Raw genomic sequence first — 23183 nt, forward strand, 5'->3', positions numbered from 1 at the left:
TAGTTCTTGCTTGATCAATGAAAAGATTTTAATTTAGGTTTAAAATTTTTAAATGGAATTTTTTAAAAACTGCATAGTCTCAGATACCACAGACAGAGAGTTAAATGCCCAAAGTGAACTGTGTCCTCCTACACTTTGGTTTTTTTTCATAAAAAATGACTTTTATGCTCTGGTTTAAGATCTGCACACTGGTATAATTTGTCTCTGTTGTGTGTATTAAATAAGCTTTATTAGGTAAAATTGGATTTAAGCTTATTTTAATAGTATGAGTGGAACTATAATATATAATTGCCTTAAGGAGAATATATTAACATTAACTCTATATAATTAAAAAAAATCTCTTTCCCATTTTTTTGTCTTGGAGTATGGGTATTATTTCTTAGGCTTTATACATCACTTGGAAATGATAACTTTAAAAAAAAAATTACTGTATACCGAATCAGTAATAACTTCCCAAAACTGCACATTTTATTTATGAACCAAGTTTCATCAATTGTTATAAATTTCTTTTGGGGCATTTGAATGTATGGTATGGTATTTAAAGAGGACAGTTGCTTCAGATAGCTGTAAAACTGTACTCCAGTATTTTAGAGTATTTTGTACACACACACACACACAAAATCCCACACATAACTGAGTGAAACTACAAAAAAAAAATCCAGCATATCTGTTTATTTATTTAATATATTTTTATTGAAGTACAGTAAGTTTACAATATTGTGTCAATTTCTGGTGTACAGCATAATACTTCAGTCATATAAGAATATGTCTACATTCATTTTCATATTCTTTTTCACCATAAGTTGCTACAAGATACTGAATATGGTTCCATGTGCTATACAGTATAAACTTGTTGTTTATCTCTTTTATATATATTAGTATCTGCAAATCTTGATCTCCCAATTTATCCCTTCCCCCCCATAACAATAAGTTTGTTTTCTATGTCTGTGAGTCTGTTTCTGTTTTGTAAATAAGTTCATTTGTCTTTTTTTTTTTTTTTAAGATTCCACATATAAGTGATATCATATGGTATTTTTCTTTATCTTTCTGGCTTACTTCAGTTAGAATGACATTCTCCAGTTTCATCCATGTTGCTGCAAATGGCATTATTTTATTATTTTTTTATGGCTGAGTAGTATTCCATTGTATAAATATGCCACAGCTTCTTTATCCAGTCATCTGTTGATGGACATTTAGGTTGTTTCCATGTCTTTACTATTTTAAATAGTGCTGCTGTGAACATTGGGGCACTTGTGTCTTTTTGAATTAAGGTTCCCTGTGGATGTATGCCCAGGAGTGGGATTGCTGGATCATATGGTAAGTCTGTTTTTAATTTTTTGAGGATTCTCCGTACTGTTTTCCATAATGGCTGCACCAACTGTGTAGGAGGGTTCCCTTTTCTCCACACCCTCTCCAGCATTTATCATTTATGAACTTTTGAATGATGGCCATTCTGACTGGTGTGAGGTGATACCTCTTTGTAGTTTTGATTTGCATTTCTCTGATAATGAGCAATATTGAGCATTTTTTCATGGGCCTATTGGCCATTTGTATGTCTTCATTGGAGAATTGCTTGTTTAGGTCTTCTGCCCATTTTTGGATTGGGTTGTTTGCTTTTTTCTTATTAAGTTGTATGAGCTGTTTATATATTCTGGAAATTAAGCCCTTGTCAGTCTCATCTTTTCAAATATTTTCTCCCATTCCATAGGTCATCTTTTTGTTTTGTTTATGGTTTCCTTTGCTGTGCAAAAGCTTATAAGTTTAATTAGGTCCCATTTGTTTGTTTTTGCCTTTATTTCTATTGCTTATGTAGATTGCCCTAGGAGAATCTCAGGATTTATGTCAGATAATGTTTTGCCTTTATTTTCTTCTGAGAGGTTTATAGTGTCTTGTCTTATATTTAAGTTTTTAAGCCATTTTGAGTTTATTTTTGTGTATGGTGTGAGGGATTACTTCACTGATTTACATGCAGCTGCCCAGTTTTCCCAACACCGTTTGTTGAAGAGACTGTCTTTACTCCATTTTATGTTCTTGCCTCCTTTGTCAAAGATTAATTGATGAAAAGTTTGTGGGTTTATTTCTAGGCTGTCCATTCTGTTCCATTGATCCATATGTCTGCTTTTGTACCAATACCATACTGTTTTGATTACTGTAGCTCCGTAGTATTGTCTGAAGTCTGGGAGGGTTATTCCTCCAGCTTCATTCTTTTTCTTCAGTATTGCTTTGGCAATTCTGGGTCTTCTGTGATTCCAAATAAATTTTAGGATTATTTATTTTAATTCTGTGAAAAATGTCCTGGGTAGTTTGATAGGGATTGCAGTAAATCTCTAGTTTGCTTTGGATACTATGGCCATTTTAACAGTATTAGTTCTTCCAATCCAAGAACATAGGATATCTTTCCATTTCTTTAAGTCATCTTTAATTTCCTTAGTCAGCGTTTTGTAGTTCTCTGCATATAAGTCTTTTACTTCCTTGGTCAGATTTATTCCTAAGTATTTAATTTTTTTAGATGCAATTTTACAGGGGCTTGTTTCTTTACTTTCCTTTTCTTGTATTTCATTGTTAGTGTAAAGAAATGCCACTGATTTCTGTTTGTTAATCTTGTATCCTGCTACCTTGCCAAATTCTCTTACTAGCTCTTTAGGATTTTCTATATACAGTATAATGTCATCCACATATAATGACAATTTTACCTCTTCTCTTCCAATTTGGATCCATTTTATTTCTTTTTCTTGTGTAATTGTTAATGGCTAGGACTTCCAATACTATCTTGAATGGAAGTGGTGAGAGTGGACATCCTTGTCTTGATTCAGATTTTAGTGGAAAGGCTTTTAGCTTTTCACTGTTGAGTATTATGCTGGCTGTAGGTTTGTCATAAATAGCTTTTGTTACATTGAGGTATATTCCCTCTAAACCCACTTTGGTAAGAGTTTTTATCATAAGTGGGTGTTGAATTTTATCAGATTTTATTGTATCTGTTGAGGTGATCATGTAATTTTTGTCCTTTCTCTTGATATGGTGTATCACATTGATTGATTTGTGTATGTTGAACCATCCATGTATCCCTGGGATGAATCCAACTTGATTGTGGTGTATGATCTTTTTTATGTGTTGTTGCTGATATTTTGTTGAGGATTTTTGAATCTATGTTTATCAACGATACTGGCCTATAGCTTTCTATTTTGGTAGTGTCTTGGCTTTGGTATCAGGGTGATGGTGGCTTCATAGAATGAGTTTGGCAGTATTCCCTCCTCTTCAATCTTTTGAAAGAGTTTGAGAAGGATTGATATGAGCTCTTCTTCGTATATTTTTTAGAATTCCCCAGTGAAGCCATCTGGTCCTGGACATTTGTTTGCAGGGAGGTTTTTATTGCTGATTCTATTTCACTTCTAGTGATTGGTCTGTTCAAGTGATCTATTTCTTCTTCTTCTTCTTCTTCTTCTCCTCCTTCTTTTTGTTTTTTTTTATAGTGGGAGGAGGTAATTAGGTTTACTTATTTATTTATTTTTACAGGAGGTATTGGGGATTGAACCCAGGACCTTGTGTATGCTGAGCATGTGCTCTGCCATTTGAGCTATACCCTCCCCCCGTTAAATGATTTATTTCTTCTTGATTCAGTTGTGGTAGACTGTATGTTTCTAGAAACTTGTCCATTTCTTCTAAGTTGTCCAATTTATTGCCATATAGTTGTCCATAGTGTTCTCTTAATGATTTTTTTGTATTTCTGTGGTACTGGTTATAATCTCTCCATTTTCATTTCTTATTTTGTTTATTTGTGTGCTCTCTCTTTTCTTCTTGGTGAGCCTGGCCTGGGGCTTGTCAACTTTGTTTACTCTTTCAAAAAACCAGTTCTTGGTGTGATTGTTTTTTTTTCTGTTTTTTTTTTTTAATCTATATGTTATTTATTTCCTCCCTGATCTTTATTATTTCTTTCCTTCTGCTAACTTTGGGTTTTGTTTGTTCTTGTTCTAATTCTTTTAGGTGGTAAGTTAGGTTGTTTAAGATTGTTCTTTTCTGAGGAAGGCCTGTATCACTGTGAACTTCCCTCTTAGGACTCCAGCATATTTAAGTCACTACAGTCACCATCTGAACATAGACATTGGTTCCGTGAAACACATAACAAGTAAAGGTTTTATTTTGTTGATATGTCCCTCTGTATTCTAAAAACTGCATAATGATAAATTAGAAGGCATTGGGTCTTTTGTGTGTTTGCATAATGAAGACCAGTGCAATAGTTTGTCTTTCTACTTGTTGGTGCCTGTCACTTTAGGAAATTGTCCCAATTTATTCCCAAATTGTTAAAGTATAGAAGTTCTTTTGGTATCAACAATAATCAATTGCATCAGCCTGTAACATACTTTTTTAAAATGTTGGTGAGTGGTATGCTCCTGTTGAAAAATATTTTTTAATTAAATTTGATATTAAATAAGTCTTTATATGAGAAACTCATGTTGATGTGTAAAATTCTGCACTAGTTAACTGGAATCACTACTGTATTCTGTTTGTCAGTTTATTTTACTTGATTGTATTGTTGTTTCTCTGAAAGGCAATTCTACCTTGAGCAAAATCTTTAACAGATGTTTTCAAATACTCATTTCTTTTATATTAACCCAAAGATTTCAAGAGTTGAGTGGATTTGACTATTGACTATAGATAACTATCCTAATGGTTTAATTTCAGGCCTAGGGCAACACTAGCAAAGAGAGGAATTGATGGTGGCAATACCAGCTTGCATTTACTGGGCAGTTTCTGTTTGCCAATCATTATTACAAATACATTACAGGAATTAGTCTGTATTCTTCACAACAAGCCTGTGGAGTAGGAATTAGTATTCTCCTCATTTTACAGATAAAAATAGTGAGGCCCAAAGAGGTTAAAGTAACTTCTGCTTGTCACATAGCTGTGAATGGTGAATCCACAATTTGAACGTAGGCAGTTTGATTGCAGAACCAACACTCTTACTACTATGCTTTCTGGGTTTTATATCAGATTCTGTGTTGGAATAGCTGTTTGAAATTTATTTAATTCTTTAGCCTTAGTTTCTTCAGCTGTAAATTGAGGCGTTGTACTAAATCTTCCAGTTAACTTCCAATTCTAACATCGTAAGATCTCTGTCATCCTGATTCACAAAACAAGATAGTTTAACATTTCTGATTAGTTTCTCTTTGAAATGTCTTAATCTGTTAAAGTATAAAGGCTAAGTCATTTTCCAGAGTCTCACTGTTAATGGGTGATGGAGCTGGATTTATAGTCACATCTTCTCTTGTACATCTTGATCTTACTAGTTGCCTCACTATTTCTTATCTTTTATTTAGTGTGTATATGCATGGATGGGACAATAATTGAGTTGGACTTATTTTCTTAATTTTTTCGATTGATATCTGTTTGTGTGATGTGCTTCAAACAGGTAAGAAATAATACTGTTCTTGTTTTCTTAAAAGAACCTTTCTATCTCATTATCAAATATTACATCTTCATTGTATAAAACTTAGAAATTGTAGAAGTATTAATGTAGCGAATGAAAGAGTCCACTGGAGAAATAGCTATTAATAGTTTGATATTTTATTCATTTTAAAATATATACATATGTTACATATGCTATGTGCTATTTTTTAGGACGTTTTGCTCCTTTAAAATTTTCTTAATTTTTTATTTGGAAATAATTAGAGATTCACAGGAAATTATAAACAGTTACAGAGAGATCCCATGTACCTTCAATAGTCATGTCTTGCATAATTACATTAACCTATCCAGACCAGGAAATTGACATTGACTCAATGTTTGGATATAGGTGTGCGTCATTTTATCATGAATAGATTTGTGCAACCATTGCCCCAATTAATGTATAGGAATATTCCATCACTGTGAAGATCTCTCTTAGGTTACCCCCATCCCTTAACACACACTATCTGTGTAACCTCTGGCAACCACTGATCTTTTTTCTACCAGTATAATTTGTCATTTTGAGAATGTTATATAAATGGAATCATACAGTATGTGACCTTTTAGATTGGCTTTTTTCACCCAGCATGATGCCCTTGAGACCAATCTATTCTGAATATCCATAGTTTATTTTTATTGCTGAGTAGGATCCCATAGTATGGATGTATCACAGTTTAACTATTCATATATTATTAGATATTTTGTTTTTATACGTTTCAGGTATTACAAGTAATGAAGCTAGGGACATTTGTGTACAGGTTTTTGTGTGGGCATTGGTTTTCATTCCTCTGGGGTAAATGCCCACGAGTACAGTTGCTAGGTTGTACGATAAGTTTATGTTCAGCTTTTTAAGAAATTGCCAAACTATTTTCCAGCATGGTTATACAATTTTACTTTACTACCAGCAATATGTGAGATCCAGTTTCTTTGCATCCTTGCCAGCATTTCCTGTTGTCACAATTTATTTTAGCTCTTCTAATAGGTGTATAGTGATACTTCATCATAGACTTAATTTGCATTTCCCTAGTGACTGGACACCTTTTCATGTGCTTTCATGAGCATACCATCTTTAATAACGTGCCTCTTCATGTCTTTTGCTCGTTGTTGTTGCTTTGCATCCTAACTTCAACCCTCACAATCATTTTACACTTTTGACAACTATTCTTTCTAAAGTACACTTTGATTATATCATCCTCTTGTTCAGAAATCTCTAGTGGCTCCCCATTATCTATAGAATATCCTCAACTTGACAGAAGTTTCCATTATCTGGCCCCAATATGTATTTTCAACTTAGTGTCCTAATACGCCCTTGTGCCCTATGAATACTAAAAATTCTGTTTTCTGTCTTCATACTTTTGCGCCTGCAGTTTCCTCGGCTAGTGTGGTTTTATTTCTCCATTTCTCCCTACAGTTTCACTTCTCCTTTAAGTCTCAGTTCAAATGTCACTTCCAAGAGCTCTCTCTGATCTCATCAACTGGAAATAATCCCTCTTTCCAACTCAAGACTTTACAATTTTTAAACAAGTTACATAATTAACTACTTTATTGGTGGTGTTTTGAGGATTAAGTGAGCTAATGTTTATGAAGAACTGGCAACTGTAATTCTTTTTACCTTCTTTAAAAATGATTTTCTTTATTATCCTTTTCTAGACTATACAATCTTTAAGGGCAGAATCTGCTTCAGATTCATCTAGGTAAATGCCACATTGCTTAGTGTGCCTTCACATAACGTGTGCACAGTGAGTATCTAATAGATGAACAAATGTAACAAGAGAGCATCTTAAGGACTGTCTATATCCCCAGTGCCTTGCTATCTGACATCTGTATACAGCAGACAGTAAACATTTGAGACTGAACAGTGCAAAATTTATAATTCAAAAAGCCTTCATCATTAGGCAGTCTCATTAATGTAATCTTTAATGTAACTGAAGACCTTTGATAAATTCCTCTGCTGATAACTAGAAAATATTTAAAATTTATGAGATTCAAACCCTACAGAAGTAGAAGCATCCTCAGCTCATGTGAGGCAGTGTGGTGTAGTGAGTAAGAACATGGACTTCAAAATGAGATTGTCTAGGTTGAAAATTTGTTTGTGCTAGTTACTAGTACAAGTTTATCTTGGGCAAGTTTCAGTTATCTGTAAAATGAGGAAGATAATGATACCTATTTATATGGTTGTTGGGAGGATTATTTGAATGTGTAAGTAGAACACTTAGAACATGCTGGCACTTTGTAACTGCCTTAAATGTTAACTGAGCTAATTATTACCCGTTGTACTTCCCTGAAAACACACTGAACACATTTTGGAATTAGAGTTGGATGAGTTAGGATATACAGTTGATCCTTGAACAACATGGCTTTGAATTGCTTGGGGCCATTTATTTGTGGATTTTTTTCAATGGTAAATACTGCAGTACTACACCATCTGCAGTTGGTTGGATCCCTGGATGCAGAACTATGGGTGTGAAGCAACTGCCTATATAGAGGGCTAACTACAGGATATTTGTAGATTTTCAACAAAGTGGAGGATGGGTACCACTAAACCCTGGGTTGTTTAAGAGTCAGTTGTACATTTTTAAGGAACAACACCCAGGAGATATCAAGTATCTTGTACTTGAACATCTTGCTCACTGTATTCCTATACCATTGTTTGGATACCTTGTTGCTTATGATACAGAAGTTAAAAAAACAATCCCTCTTGGGATTTTTTTGCTCAGAAAGGATTAACTAGTTGACACTAAGGGACAATGTGTATGTCTTCTTCATTTGAAGGATATGATAAGAAACTTTATTAATTCTGATTGAATATGCTTTCCTGTTTTGTGCTGTTGACTCTTTCTAGGTAATATACTTTTGTTTTGTCTTCATGGACAAATTATAATGACTATTTAACATTTCCTATATTATTTTGACTCTTAAGTCTGTTTGTTTTTTTTTTTTAAATCAATTTAACAGTCTTCTAAACTTTTTCCAAGAGTAGTCTGTCTGGTTCAGATTCTTTTTTAAATAACAGGTGAGTTCTGCAATGTACTTTTGTGTAAGACTTAAAGAATACATATAGTATGATTCCACTTGTATAAAATAGAAAAACAGGGAAAGCTGAATTGTTTATGGATACATGCTTTGTAAGTAAAACTATAAAGAAAAACAAAGGATTACCACAAATGTGGGTTTGTGGTTACTATGAGGGGAAGAAGAGGGTTATTGATTGTGAGTATACACAGGGATACTGGGCTGGTGACCTAGTGGTGATTATAGAGTTTAAGGGAAATGAATAGTTGCAAGCCTGAAATAGAAAGATTTACTTTTTATCTAGCTATTTTGATGAAGGAAAACGGATGTGGGGTGTGAGGAGGGCCATGTCCCAGGTCTCAGTTGAGCCCTTGGCACGTGCCATGCCAAGTGTGGGTCCTTGGCTTCGCGCAGGAAAGAATTCAAGTGCGAGCCACCATTGAGTAAAGGTAGATTTATAGAGAGAGATACATACTGCATAGGGTGTGAGGCAAAAGAAAAGCAAAGAAAGAGGTGTGGGAATTGGGTGCTCAGGTTAAAGTAAAAGTAGGTACACACTCCATAGACAGAGTGCGGGCCATCTCCAAAGGAGAGAGAACGCAAAGGGCACTAGGTGTGGTGTTGTCACTTTTTATGGTCTCTGTAGCTTCACATGCTTACAGGTGGGATCAATCCAACTGCCCTGGGGAAGGGGCTGAGATTACCAGGAATTGGGCCACCGCCCATTCTTTGGCCTTTTGCGGTTAGCCTTGGAGCTGTCGTGGCACCTGTGGGCATGTTATTTGATCACACTGTTACAGGTGAGCACATAATGAAGCTCAAGGTCTACGAGAAGTTAAACCTCTTAATCCTCAAGGCCAACTAGGAGGTGAATCTTCCACCATTTTGGTTGCTGTCATTCCTTTAGTGGTTGTGTCCTGCCCCCTTCCCTCCTGTCTCAATTTGTATTGCATTATTAATACATACATTTACCTAGTTTTGGTACCTAAATAGTTAGCACAGATTTCCAGACAGACATTGAAGAAAATGTATTGTTTTTATCTGCAAAAGGATCTTTTAACAAAAATTGACTTTTATAATAAAAAAGCCCTACTTTCCTCCATAATTCTCTTCTATATTATATTTCACTTAAAAGTCATCTGGATCTTGTTTCCAGTGTGCTTTTCTTATTTTGAAGATATTTGCTTTATCCTCTTTTTGGACTTCTTTAAAGTCAGAGACTAGTTAGCTAGTCTTATTTGGAATTGTCAGATTTAAATTAGCCATCTTTGTAGAAAAATGAAGGTCTTAAGGATACTAGAAAATGGTTTGTTTATACAGCCTTAGACATATAGTAGATAAAAGTTAATGTTTTAAGAAACACTCCCAATGCCATCTCAATAGTTAAATTTATGCTTATTGTTAAAGATCTGTGCTAATTTTAGCTGTTATCTTAACCTCTGACATCATAGTATAATGGTTTAGACTAGAGAAGATAATTAAAGAGGCAAATCCAGATTGTAGGTCAATCTACAGAACTGCCCTGAACTCAACCCTTCTCCTTCCATCCCCCAATGATGGGGCACTGTTCTAGACTAAAAGAGACTGAAGAGAAGTGATGACCAATTGCAGTGCATGAATCCTGATTTTGAAGGAAAAACATAAAAATACATTCTTGGGACATTGGGGGTGATATTATGGTTGATTTTCTTAGATGCGGTAAGGAGTATTGTGCTTGTATAAGAAGTTGTCATTACTATTAGAAGATGCATGCTGAAGTATTTATGATATCTTAATGTCTTCACTGTTAAATGATTTAGCAATATGTGTGTGTATGTATAAAGCAAATGTTTTGAAGTGTTTGAATCTTGAATTTGAATCTTGCCAGTTTCAAGTTGTAGGACTTGGTCACTTTACTTAAATTTTCTATCTTTGTTGTCTCATCTGTAAAAGAGAGACAATAGTAATATCTACCTTTAAAAAAAACTGTTGTGAGGATTAAATAAGATTGTACAGATAAAATGCTCAGAACGGTACATGAACGTTCCATAAACGTGACTGCTTCTGCTGTTGTTATTGCTGTGTATTCATCTCATTATCTGTTACACTGAAGAGGGCTTGGAGGTCTCAAGAGGTGGAAAATATAAAACAGGTCCAGGCAGACAGAACCCTCAAAGCAACTAGGCAAAGAGGCAAAGATGAAGCAGAAATTATGATGGTAATGGTGATGATAGAGATAATGGAGGAGAGGAGGAAGAATAAAAATGAAATTACATGTGAAATCACCCTACCACTGTCTGACCTGTAGCAGGTGTTCATAAAATGTTAGTTTTCTTCTGTTAGCCCTTTCTCTCCTTCCTCATTTTACAGGTAAGGGTATTGAGGTGCAAGGAGTTTAGATTATTTTAAATCGCCTAAAGAGTTCATTCAGGTGTTGAAATTAAACTCCAAGAATTTTGGTAACTCAGTGCTCCCCCTCACATCATTCAGTTTTTCTTTGGAGCTAAAGGACAGGTTGAAAATAAAGGTACTAAATTCTACCAGGGATTTATAGATTTTAAAATGTTTATTATAGAGTTTTTAGAATTCTCATCATATTGAAAATTCATTTATTTCCTTATAATTATCAGAAATATATAAATTGTGGATAAATTTGATTGTAATAATCAAAATTCTGTTTTCTGGGCACTGGATTTTGATCCTATATACAGACTATTATTTTTAATATTATATATCAGCAGTCAACCCTAAAGTGTGATACTTCTTTTCGCAGTTTTGTGTATGTGTTTAACTATATTTTATTCAATTGTATCATGTAGATTGTAAGATAGGACAGACAACAACTCGACATAAAATTAACATGTAATAGTTGAAATAAGATGTGTGCAAATGCACCTCAAAGATTAATGTTAGCCAAGCCAGAAGTAGAAGAACAAGCAGAATTAGACTGAGTGGTCTAACATAGTGTTTTGAAACTCTTGGTATGTATCAGAATCACTTGGAGAGCTTTTAACGATATATAGATGTAAAGCTCCTATTTCTTGGGAGACCCAGTTGTCCTGGGGTAGGGCATGGGCAATGGTACAGGCATGTTTTAAAATTTCATACTATTTTAATGTCTAGCCAGTTTTGAAAGCCATTGTATGTATAGTTTCTTTAGAGCATAGGCAAAGGAGGAGTCAGAATTGGCTTTTTATATCCCACACTGTTGAGGAGGGAAACAGACAGGATGGGAGATACGAATAACCTATTCTAGACAGGTACTCTCTGGCACAGATGTTACATTAGGTTTCATAAAAGTCTGAATTAAATTTAGCTTAAGCTCATCTGCTTTTCTTTGATTTGATTGCTTACTTTACAAGTGACATACTGATTATTAAATCAGCTTCCTAGATATGTTCAAATTGTAAAAGGATGTGCATGAGTCAAGGTGCTTGTGCTTTTCTTTCTAGACATTAAGTGTCTAGTATTGGCATTCTAGTTTATCTGAGAATACCTTGTGAGTTTGCTGTTAGTCTCCCTTGGTTTGGTCAACTCTGGGGTACTGACAAGGTCGAGTTTTGAACTTTCAGGGCTGAATACCAGATCCTGATCCTTGTGAATTTACCAAGTTAGTGACCAAGGGTTATCTCTTGAGAGTTGGATATTCTAAATTTGTTGATATAAAACTATCTGAAGTCCCGAAGAATTTACAATAAAATTTTATGATTAAAATATGCATAAATAAAAGGAAAATTTTAAATCTTTTTATGAGTGTATACTCTTTAAGAATGAAATAACCACCTAAATGTCCATTGACAGATGAATGGGTAAAGATGTGAGATAAATATATATATATATGTATACACACACACACACATATATACACAATGAAATATTACTCAGTCATAAAAAAGAAGGAAACAATGCCATTTGCAGCAACATACACCTAGAGATTAAGTGAAGTTAGTCAAAGACAAATATATCACTTATGTGAGGAATCTAATAAAATGATACAAATGAACTTATTTACAAAACAGAAATAGATTCACAGACATAGAAAACAAACTTGTGCTTACCACAGGGGAAAGGGAAGGAGAGGGATAAATCAGAATTTGGGATTAACAGATACACACTACTATATATAAAATAAATGTATGGCACAGGGAACTATAGTCATTATCTTGTAATAACCTATAATAGAAAAGAATCTGAAAAAGAATATGTATATATATACAACTGAATAACTTTGCTATGTACCTGAAACTATACTTCAATTTTTAAAAAATTGAAAAAAAAGTCATTCATGAGCATGAAAAAAAAAAAAGAATGAAATAATCGGTCTAAAGGCAGGGTTTTTTTGTTGTTTTTTTTTTTTTAATGATCTTGTTCAAAACAACATTGAGGAATTGAGTTATTTAATTATTTTGACTCTTGCTTTTTTGTTTTGCACATTCATTTAATAATGCTTATTGAGAACTTAGTATGTGCTAATCATAAAGGCCTTAGTAATGTTCTTAGTAATCACTACTATCTTCTATAAAAACAAAACAAAGATAACCTAACAAATAAAAACTCACTAATAAGCTCTCCTACTGCCCTAGATGCTAGATACTTTTTTATTTACTAAATACATTCTTATTTTCATTTTTCTCCTCTTTCTATAATTTGTAGTGTGGTATTTGTCTAGTTTCTTATTCTTGATACTGTTAAACCTAATTAATAGATGAAATGGCCAGATCAGAGCCTTTGTTTTGTTTATATTTTTGATGGGACATTTTAGTATTCAAGTCTTTTTCCACTGATACAGTGTGCTTGGTTGAGAAAAAAATAGTTGAACAGCTTATTGTAATAAAACATGTCATTCATGCCAAAGATAATGCAAGAGTAAGTATATATAATGAGAAGAACAGATAAAACCATATCCTGCTTAATTAATTTCCCAGGAAATTAGAGGAAACAACACAAAGTTCTTTGCCTTACATAGAATTATACCAGAATTGGACCTCATGAGAGCTTGAAGCCTTTAACTTTGGGTACTTTACTTGATTTGAAAGATGACAGCTTGCAAGACTGAAGGGCTTGTATCGGTGTATTCTGTCAGGGTTCAGTTACAAGAGACAAAGCACTCTAGGCTCTGGGCTGGGCTACTAGGAATGACTTCTGGAACAAGATTTGAGCTGGCATGCTAGAGGAGTGCTACCTTTGCCACAGTCAGCAATACCTTTATTAGGGTATTAGAAGGCCAGCATGAAGCTATCAGTTTAAGAATTTGCCATGTAAGCAACAGCAAAAATAAACCAATTCAAAACTGAGCAAAGGACTTGAATAGACATTTCTCTGAAGAAGATATACAAATGTCCAGAAAGCACATGAAAAGATGCTTAACATAACTGATCATGAAAATCAAATCAAAACCACCACTTCACACCCATTAGAATGACTACTCTTAAAAACAAAACAACAACAAAAAATAACGAGTGTAGGTAAGGATGTGGAAAAATTAGAACATTTGTGTGTTGCTGATGGGAATGTAAAATGATGCAGCTGCTTTGAAAATGGTATGATGATTCCTGAAAAAATTAAACAGAATTACCAGATGACCCAGCAATTCCATTTCTGGGTATATACTCCAAAGCAGTGAAAACAGGACTTGAACAGATATTTGTACACCCATGTTCACAGCAGCATTATTCACAATAGCCAAAAGTTGGAAGCAACCCAAGTGCCCACTAATTGATTAATAAACAAAGTATGATTTATACATACACTGGAATAATATTTAGCCTTAAAAAGAAGGGAAGTTCTGACATGCTGCAACATGGATGAACCTTGAAGACATTATGCTAAGGAAAATGTGCCAGACACAAAAGGACAAATATTGTAGAATTCTACTACATGAGGTATCTAGAATAGTCAAATTCACAGAGATTTAAAGTGGATTAGTGGTTGACAGGGGCTAGGGGGAGGGGACGATAGAGAGTTATTGTTTAATGACTATGGAGTTTCTGTTTGGAATGATGAGAAAGTTCTGAAAATGGATGGTGGTGATAATTGCACAACAATGTATATATATTTAAAGCCACTGAATTGTACACTTAAAAATGATGAAAATTGTACATTTTCTGTTATGCATAGTTTAACACACACACTCACAAAGAACATATCATATCTGTGATGCAGGTGTTAGGAAGCCAGTGCTGCCACTCTACAATTGCAGCTGCTTCCTGACACAAAGTTAGTGAATGAAAACTGAAAAATTACATGCACAGTCACACACAGCCAACATTTCCATAGTCTTTCTTGTGGATAGCCAAAACTTCAGGAAAATGGCCCCTACTTCACTTTCTGCTTTCCACATCTCATATCAGAGCATCTAGTTGGCTGACCCTAATCTGCATTTAGAATGCTACTTGCGAGGGATCCTGGGGAATAATTTTTAGCTTTGTGGTAGCAGAAAACAACTAGAGGGAGATTGGAAAGGATGCTGAGTGCCAGTTCATCATATTTGTCACAGACACTGAGTCAGTGGTGATTCATAGATAGTAATACTCCTTTTAGTCAAGTCATAATTTCCAGTAGTAGCCAGATTGTCCTGCAGCTGGTCAGTCACAGAGGTAGGGTAGGGCAAAACAAATAGCTTCAGTGAGGCAGAATAGGGAAAGAGTTTGTTGTTTCTAGTCATTGTCTCCTTTTACAGTTCTGGGCTGATTGTGCTTTGTTAAACCTAACATACAGTATTTACAGTTATAATATGGTATAAGTGAGTTATTTATATTATTGCGAAGGGATTTAGGTCACTCTGGTGGTGTGCACTAAAGGCTTATTGATTAAAGAATAGCTGTGCTGCTGTTAAATACTATATTTAAAGTTCTTATGTTCATGATATAGTGTTTTCATTTTATTAAGTTATGGAGATAAGAACATAGGAAGTATACTGAGCTCTTTTGCTTTCAGGCTGCTGAAATCTCCGATTAGTATGAACTAAATTTGGAGGAAAAGAAAGAAGTTTGCTAGTAAATAGTTGATGTGCTAAAAATTGCATTTTAAAAATAGTTTTCAAAAATTTCTAGCTAGACTCCACCGAAAAGATATCTTTTCTTCAGCTTTGTACAGAACAGTCAGCTACTTCAGTTAAGCTGTTATCTGTGACTTGGAGCTAAGTTTTTAATTTTTTTTAATAGACTTTATTCTTTTAAAGCAGTTTCAGGTCCACAGCAGAATTGAGCAGAAAATACAGAGTTCGCATATAGCCCTCCCCACCCACACATATATACTCCCCTACCCTCAACATCCCTCATCATTGTGGCATATTTGGTACAATCGAACCCAAATGGGCACATTATTATTAACCAAAGTCCATAGTTTACATTAGGGTTCACTCTTGAGACTTGGAGCTAAGTTTAATACCTATTGATTGTAAGATTCTGCATGAGTGGACTATTCTCTCAGTGCCTTGATAATAGAGTATTGACCTTTGATAACTGAATAATTCCTAATTGCTCATGACTTCAGAATAAATTTTGAAATTTTATCTCAAATTGACATGTTTCCTTTACATACAAATTAACATTTTGGACAAGCCCATGCTTTGCATGCTGTGCTTTTTGATGTGGATCAAGCTTTAATGACTTACCTCAGATTTTTTGATACTGTTATTCCACTTCTAGAAATCTAACCTGAGATATTGCAGTACTGTTGTAATAGTAATAAAATTGTGAACAGTTGCCAACAGTGGGGAAATAGACATATTATATGGCCATACAATGGAGTCCTTTTCAAAGGATAGTTTAATAACGTTAGATAGGACTCATGCAATAATGTTAAGTAAAATGATACAAAATTATCTATGGTATGCTTTTTCTATAGAAAATTCTATGTGTGAAAGGTAAATTAAAAGTTGTAAAAAAATTGTGAGCAATAGTTCTCTGAGGGATAATTTAAAAATTATTTTTTAAATGTTCTTCAATTAATATGTATTGTTTCTATGTATTCTTCTACTCTTTTAATGATAGAAATATATTACTTTAAAAGAGTCAAACAATGCAGAAATTTGTATACTAAAAACCTTAAAAGTCCTTCAATCCCCTACCAAGACAAATGAATTCCAATTTATTAATTTGTTCTCTTAAGGATTTTGCTTTTGATGTCATATCTAAAAAATCTTTACCTAACCTAAGGTCAGAAGTGTTTTCTTTCAGAATTTTTCTAGTTTTAGATTTTACATTAGGCTGTGACCCATTTCAAGTTAATTTTTGTATGTGGTGAGAGGTATAGATGAATGGTTTTTGCATATGGATATTCATGTGTTCCAATACCATTTGATGGAAAGACTATTCTTTCTTCACTGAATTGCCTTTGCACATTGGTAGAAAATCAGATATCCATATAGATGGAGCTCTTTTTCTGGATTCTCTGTTCTTTTCCATTGATTTGTTCAACTTTATGCCAGTAACATTTTGTCTTGATTAGGGTAGTATGATAGAATTCTAAAATGACCTCCAATGACCTGTGTATAGTGGGTGAGACCTGTAAATATGATTGGTTATCACTCTGTGATTATGTTATATTATATGGTACAGTTGACTAAGAAAGGGAGATTATCATCTGTGGATCTGACCTAATCTGCAAGCCCTTAAAAAAGACTGGGCTCTTCCTGGAGAAAGGGATTCTGAGTTACAAGGGGATTCAATATAGGAGAAGTTGCTGGTTTTCAGGGTAGTCACTAAGTTATGGTAATTTGTTACATAACAATAGAAAACAAGCACTGTATGATAAGGTAACTGTATGGTGAGTCTTGAAATCAGCTACCTAAGCATGTTCTTTTTCAGGGTTGTTTTGGTTATCCTGGGTCCTTTGGATTTCCATTTAAACCTTTGAAGTAAATTTATCAGTATCTACAAAAAAGTCTGTTGGGGTTTTGATTAGAATTGCACGATTATAGAGATCAAATTTGGGAAGAACTGATGCATGTCGCCGAAAAATGAATCAGTCAAGCTAAGAAAGAAACAGAAAATTTTATTCAAGCCAAATTGAGGATTATAACCTGGGAACAGCATTTCAGAAAGCTCAGAACTAACTCTTCTGCACGTTTGAAGTCAAGGCACAATTACATAAGGTTTTTGAGACAGAGGGCTGTACATTAAATTATGTATTACTGACAGTTTACACAGTCCAGATCTGAGAGTCATGGTGGCCCCTTACAAGTTCCAGAAGGAATGTAATCTTTTAAGGAGTTGTCTTGTTGGTGCTAGGGGAACATAGCTCTTTATGGCTGAGCAGATATTTCTGCCGAAGGGGAAGATTTAGTAGATGCATCATGTAGATATACTGTGCACAGTAGTGGGGAGAAAGGAGGCCAAAGGGCAGGAGAAAATTTTTTATGTTTAAGCTTTTCTTGTCTTGACATAAAATGTGAATTTTATTTTGCACATCTTAACAATATTGTCTTCTGATCCACTCATCTCATTATTTACTTACATCTTTAATTTCTCTTAGTGTTTTATAGTTTCTAGTGTACAGCTCTTTCCCATGTTTGGTCAGATTTATCCTTGAGTATTTTCTACTTTTGATGCTATTGTAAATGGTATTGTTTTATAAATTTCAAATGTTGATTGTTTATTGCTAGTATATAGAAATAGTTATTTTTTGTTTGTTGATATTATATCCAGCAATCTTGCTAAACTAATTTATTAGTTCTAGTAGTTTGTGTGTGTGTGAGTGTGTGTTTATATATTCCATTGAATTTTCTACATAGATGATCATATTGTCTAAGTGCAATTTTGTTTCTTTCTTTCTAATCTGTGTGCCTTTTACTTCTTCTTGCCTTAATCTTCTGGCTAGATTGTCTAATGTTTTATAGAAATGGTGAGAGCAAACAGTCTTGCCTTATTTCTGATATTAGAGGGAAAGCATTCAGTCTTTTCATCATTAAGTATGATGTTAACTATAAGTTTTTCAAAGATGCCCTTTATCAAGTTGATGAAGTTTTTCTCTATTGTTTGCTGAGAGTGTTTATCAGGAATTAATTTTAGATTTTGCTAAATGCTTCTTTTGTGTCTTTTGAATTGTTGTATAGTTTCTCTGTTTTAGCTTGTTAATATGGTGAATTATTTTAATTTTCAAGTGTTTATTAACTTTGCATTCTTGGGATAAACATCACTTGGTTATATTGTATTATCCTTTAAAAATATTGTTGCATTTGATTTGCTAAGATTTGTTTAAAATTTTTGCATCTGTGTTCTTGAGGGCTATCAGGCTATAGTTTTATTTTCTTGTAAATTTTTCTGGTTTTGGTATCAAGGTAATACTGGCCTCATGGAACGATTTCAGAAATATTTCCTCCTTTTCTGGAGGAGTGTTATTTTAGTAGTCCATTTCTCCCAACTTTTACGCTATTGTTGACATATTTTACTTACATATTTACCCCTGTGATTATTACCATTTCTGATGTTCTTCAGTGTTTTGTGTAGATTTGTATTTTCATATAATGGCATTCTGCCTGAAGGACTTCCTTTTCACATTTCTGGTAGTTCAGGTCTGTTGGAGATTAAATTGTTCAGCATTTGTGCATCTGAAAAAGTATTTGCTTTACATTTGTTTTTGAACAACATTTCACCAGTCATAGAATTATAGGTTGACCCCCTTTTTTTTTTTCTGAGTAAAGGTAGAGTTATTTAGAGAGATACATATTTCATAGAGTGCAGGCTGTTTCAGAAGGGGAGAGAAAGTCCACGGGGTGTGGGGGTTGGGTAGTCAGGTTAAAGTAAAAGTAGATACACACTCCATAGAGTGTGGATGTTCTCCTCTGAAGGGAGTGAGAGAGGCCATGAGACGTGGTTTTGTCAGTTTTTATGGGCTGGGTAGCTTCACTTGCCAGCAAGTGGGATGACAATTCCAACTATCCTGGGCAAGGGGTGGGATTTTAAGATTTTTCTCAGGAATCTGCCCACTCTTTGACATTTTATGTTTAGCCTGGGGATTGAAGTGGGCATGTTATTTATCATGCTAAAATATTACAATGAGCTGACCTTTCTTTTCAGTACTTTAAAGACTGTTTCACTGTCTTCTAACTTGTGTTGTTTCCAGTGAGAAATCTGCTATAAATTCTGCTATCATCTTTATTCCTATGTACATAATATGTATATTTTCTCTTTTTCATTTTAAGATTTTCTCACTGTCACTGGTTTTGAGTAATTTGATTATGATATGGTGTGGTATAGTTGTTTTCTTTGTGTTTTCTGATGTTTGGAATTTATTCAGCTTTTGAGTATATGTGTTTATAGTTTTCACTAAATTTTGAGAAATGTTGACCATTGTTACTTCATGTATTATTTTTCTGTCCTCTCCCTTCTCTCTCTTCTCCTTTGAGGATTATAATTACATCTCTTGGCTGGTTGAAGTTGTCCCACCTCTCACTGATGTTCTTTTAATTTTTAATTTTTATTTTTATTGTGGTAAAATACACCTAACATAAATTTATATTTTAACCATTTTTGAGTGCACAATTTAGTGGCATTAAGTACATTTACATTGTTGTGCAGCCATCATCACCATCCATTTCCAGAACGTTTTCATCATCCCAAGTGTACCCATTAAACAATAATTCCCCTTTGTCTGCTAATGCCCAGTCCCTGGAAACCATTACCTACTTTCTGTCTCTGTGAGTTTGACTACTTTTGGTACCTCATCTTAGTGAATCATGCAATATTTGTCCTTTTGAGTCTGGCTTATTTCACTTAGCATGATGTCATCAAGATTCCTTTTAAAGGCTGAATAATATTCTCTTCATTAAAACAAATTCTCTTTTTTCCTTTGTTTCACTTTGAATAATTCTTATTGTTATGTCTTCAAGTTTATTTATTCTTATCTTCTGCAGTATCTAATCAGTTGTTAATCCCATCCAGTGTGCTTATTACATATCTTATATTTCATCTCTAGAAGTTTGAGTTAGATCTTTTTTATGTGTCAGTGTCTCTATTTAACTTTTTGAACATATATAATACAGTTATAAGTGTGTTAACTTCCTTGTCTGATAATTTTAAAAAAAAGATTTTTTTGTTTTGGAGGTTTTGGTGGGGGGAGGGGAGGTAATTAGGTTTGTTTATTTATTTATTCTTAGAGGAAGTACTGGGAATTGAACCCAGGACCTCTTGCATGCTAAGCATGTGCTCTGCCACTTGAGCTATACCCTCCCCCCTCGTTGTCTGATACTTTTATCATCTGAGTCCATTCTGGGTCAATTTCAATTGATTTTCTACTCACTATAGATGAGTTTTCCTGCTTTTTTGCACACCTGCTAATCTTTGTTTGCCAGACATTGTGATTTTACCTGTTGGGTGCTGAATACTTTTGTATTCCTCTTAATATTCTTCAGCTTTATTGTGGGATGTTGTTCAGTTACTTGAAAACAGTTTGATCCTTTTGGTTCTGTTTTTAAGATTTATTTGTCTGGATCAGAGACATATGTAGTCTAGGGCAGGATTTCTCAATATCAGCACTATAACGTTTTGGGTAAGATAATTCTTTGTTGTGAGGGGCTGCCCTGTGCATTGTAGAGTGTTTAACAGCATCCCTAGCCTCTAGTGTTTAGATGACGCCCTAGTTGTGGCAGCCAAAAATGTCTCCAGAAATTGCTGAATGTTGGGGGGGAGGGAACAAATTGCCCCCAGTTGAGAACTACTGTTTTAGGGTTAGTTTTGCCTTACTACTATGGAAAGATCTTCCTGTGTATTCTACCCAGTGTTCCATGGATCATGAGTTTGTTGATTCCCACCCCCTCTCCTGGCCCCCTGTCTGGTTGTTTGCAGTAGGTACTTCTAGTGGTCTTGTGTGAGTACTGGGCGCTGTTGTCTCTAATCTTTCTATTTTCAGTCTTGTTTGGTTTCCTCACATATATGTATTGATCAGCATTCATATGCATATCCAGGGAGATTCTCTGCAAATCTCTGGAGTTCCATCTTAGTCCACTTGGGCTATTATAACAAAAATACCATAGATTAGGTGGCTTAAACAACACATTTATTTCTCACAGTTCTGTAGGCTGAGGAGTCCAAGATCAGAGTACCAGCAGATTTGGTATCTGGTGAGGGCCTGCTTCCTGGTTCAGAAATGGTCATCTTCTAGCTGTGTCTTTACATGGCAGAAGGGATGAGAGAGCTCTCTGGGGTGTCTCTTACAAGGGCACTAATTCCATTCATGAGGGTTCTGCCTTCATGACCTAATCAGCTCCTAATACTATCCCATTGGAGGTTAGAATTTCAACATAGGAATTTGGGGAGGACACAAACATTCAGTCCATCACAAGTTCTCTGTCTGTACATATTTCTCCTCTCCAGTATTCAATCCCGTGAACACTAGCCAACTTGATCTCCCTTAGACTCTCAGCTCCATCTCAACTCAGCAAGTCTCCTGGGCCTCACCCAGTTTATATCCTTACCACTCATGGCTGGAGCAGTAGGGCTCAACTTGTTTTCTGTCTCTCAAGGATATCCTTTGTTGTCTGGTGCCATGTCTTTTTTCCCCCCATATGTTTTGTCTATTTTTTGGTTGTTTCAGGTAGGTAAAAGGCAGAAGGGTAAATCTGGTTTCTCTTATTACATCTTGGTCAGAAGCAGGAGTCTCTTTAACTGATAATTGATTCATATTAATTATGGGTTGATGCTGAAAGTGTTCTGAAACATTTACTAACCTAAGTTCTCCATTTTGTAGATTTGTATGAAACCTATAGCTGTCATAGTCTTCATTAAGTCTCCTGTTCCCTGTAGTCCCTATGGCAAAACATAAATATTAAATTGGCCCTGTAGCCTTTTATCATCTTTTAATATATCTCTTTAATGCAGGTTTTTACAGTGTTAGCTAAATATGGGCCTCTAACTATACATAGTAGCATACAATTAAAGGACATGTCTTGACCTGATGAAGCACAACAGTGCAATGTGTCATGCTTTTTGGGCATTGCCACTGTAGACTCAAAGACTTCCAGAAGGCTTTCTTGTATAATTCATATTTCAGCAGCTAAAACACCAGCATCAAAGCCTGTTTGTTAGCCAGATTGAAGGTGATATAATAGAGGAAAGAAAAAAAAAAAAAAAACCATGAAATCATTTTGTGTGGTGTGAGGTGAAACTGCTGAAGAATAAGGCTACAAAGATGGGAGTGACTTGGAACCCATCGGTGGTAAGCTGTGGAATTTGGCCTTGTTTTGTATGAGATGGGCTACTCATATTTGTTACTTTTGTAACAGTTGCAGAGTTTGTAGCATGTGCTTGTTGCATGTTCAAGAATGGAATAATTTATTCAGAGAATACCTTGAGGAAAAGATATGTATATAGTGAGTAGTATGAAACTATCTGGCTGTGTATGTGAGCTAAAACATAGCAAAATCATTTTAAATGGAATTATATATATGTAATAAGTGATAAAAAATGATATATATACATCAAGGTGTATAAATTCCATGAAGTTGAAGTGAATACATCCTAATTCCCTGGTCTTTGGGGTGGCAATGATACACTGTAGCTAAAAAGAAGAGTTGAGTAAGAGTTTTTGTAGCCCTACAGTATATAAGAATTAGCCTTTTAAAACATATAGATTCCTTATAGATGGATATACTGTTAATATTCTAAGAGTGAAAAACTGTTGTAGAATGATAATATTAAAAGCTTTGTTTGGGAACAAAATGTGATTTAAGGCTTCCAAAAACTAGGATTGCTTTTTAGTAGTTAAGAAGTAAATATATAATGAGTTTATTTCTTGCTGGCTGAATATTT

General features: G+C 34.5%; 1 protein-coding gene across 5 annotated transcripts in view; it reads left to right on the plus strand.

Moving 5' to 3' along the window:
• Positions 1-23183, plus strand: part of SAMD8 (sterile alpha motif domain containing 8) — a 47685-nt gene that overhangs the window by 4359 nt on the left and 20143 nt on the right. The window contains exon 2 of one of the 5 annotated variants that reach the window (XM_032491963.1): positions 1272-1317. The exons of 3 other annotated variants lie outside the window; for them this stretch is intronic. In XM_032491963.1, the coding sequence (XP_032347854.1) occupies positions 1315-1317 (3 nt within the window). In that variant the 5' untranslated portion in view covers positions 1272-1314. Of the gene's footprint in view, positions 1-1271; positions 1318-22326; positions 22591-23183 lie in introns of those variants that run through there. One more of the 5 variants, XM_006173436.3, reaches the window with a different exon arrangement.

Source organism: Camelus ferus, chromosome 11 (assembly GCF_009834535.1).
Source record: "Camelus ferus isolate YT-003-E chromosome 11, BCGSAC_Cfer_1.0, whole genome shotgun sequence".
Classification (NCBI taxonomy): domain Eukaryota; kingdom Metazoa; phylum Chordata; class Mammalia; order Artiodactyla; family Camelidae; genus Camelus; species Camelus ferus.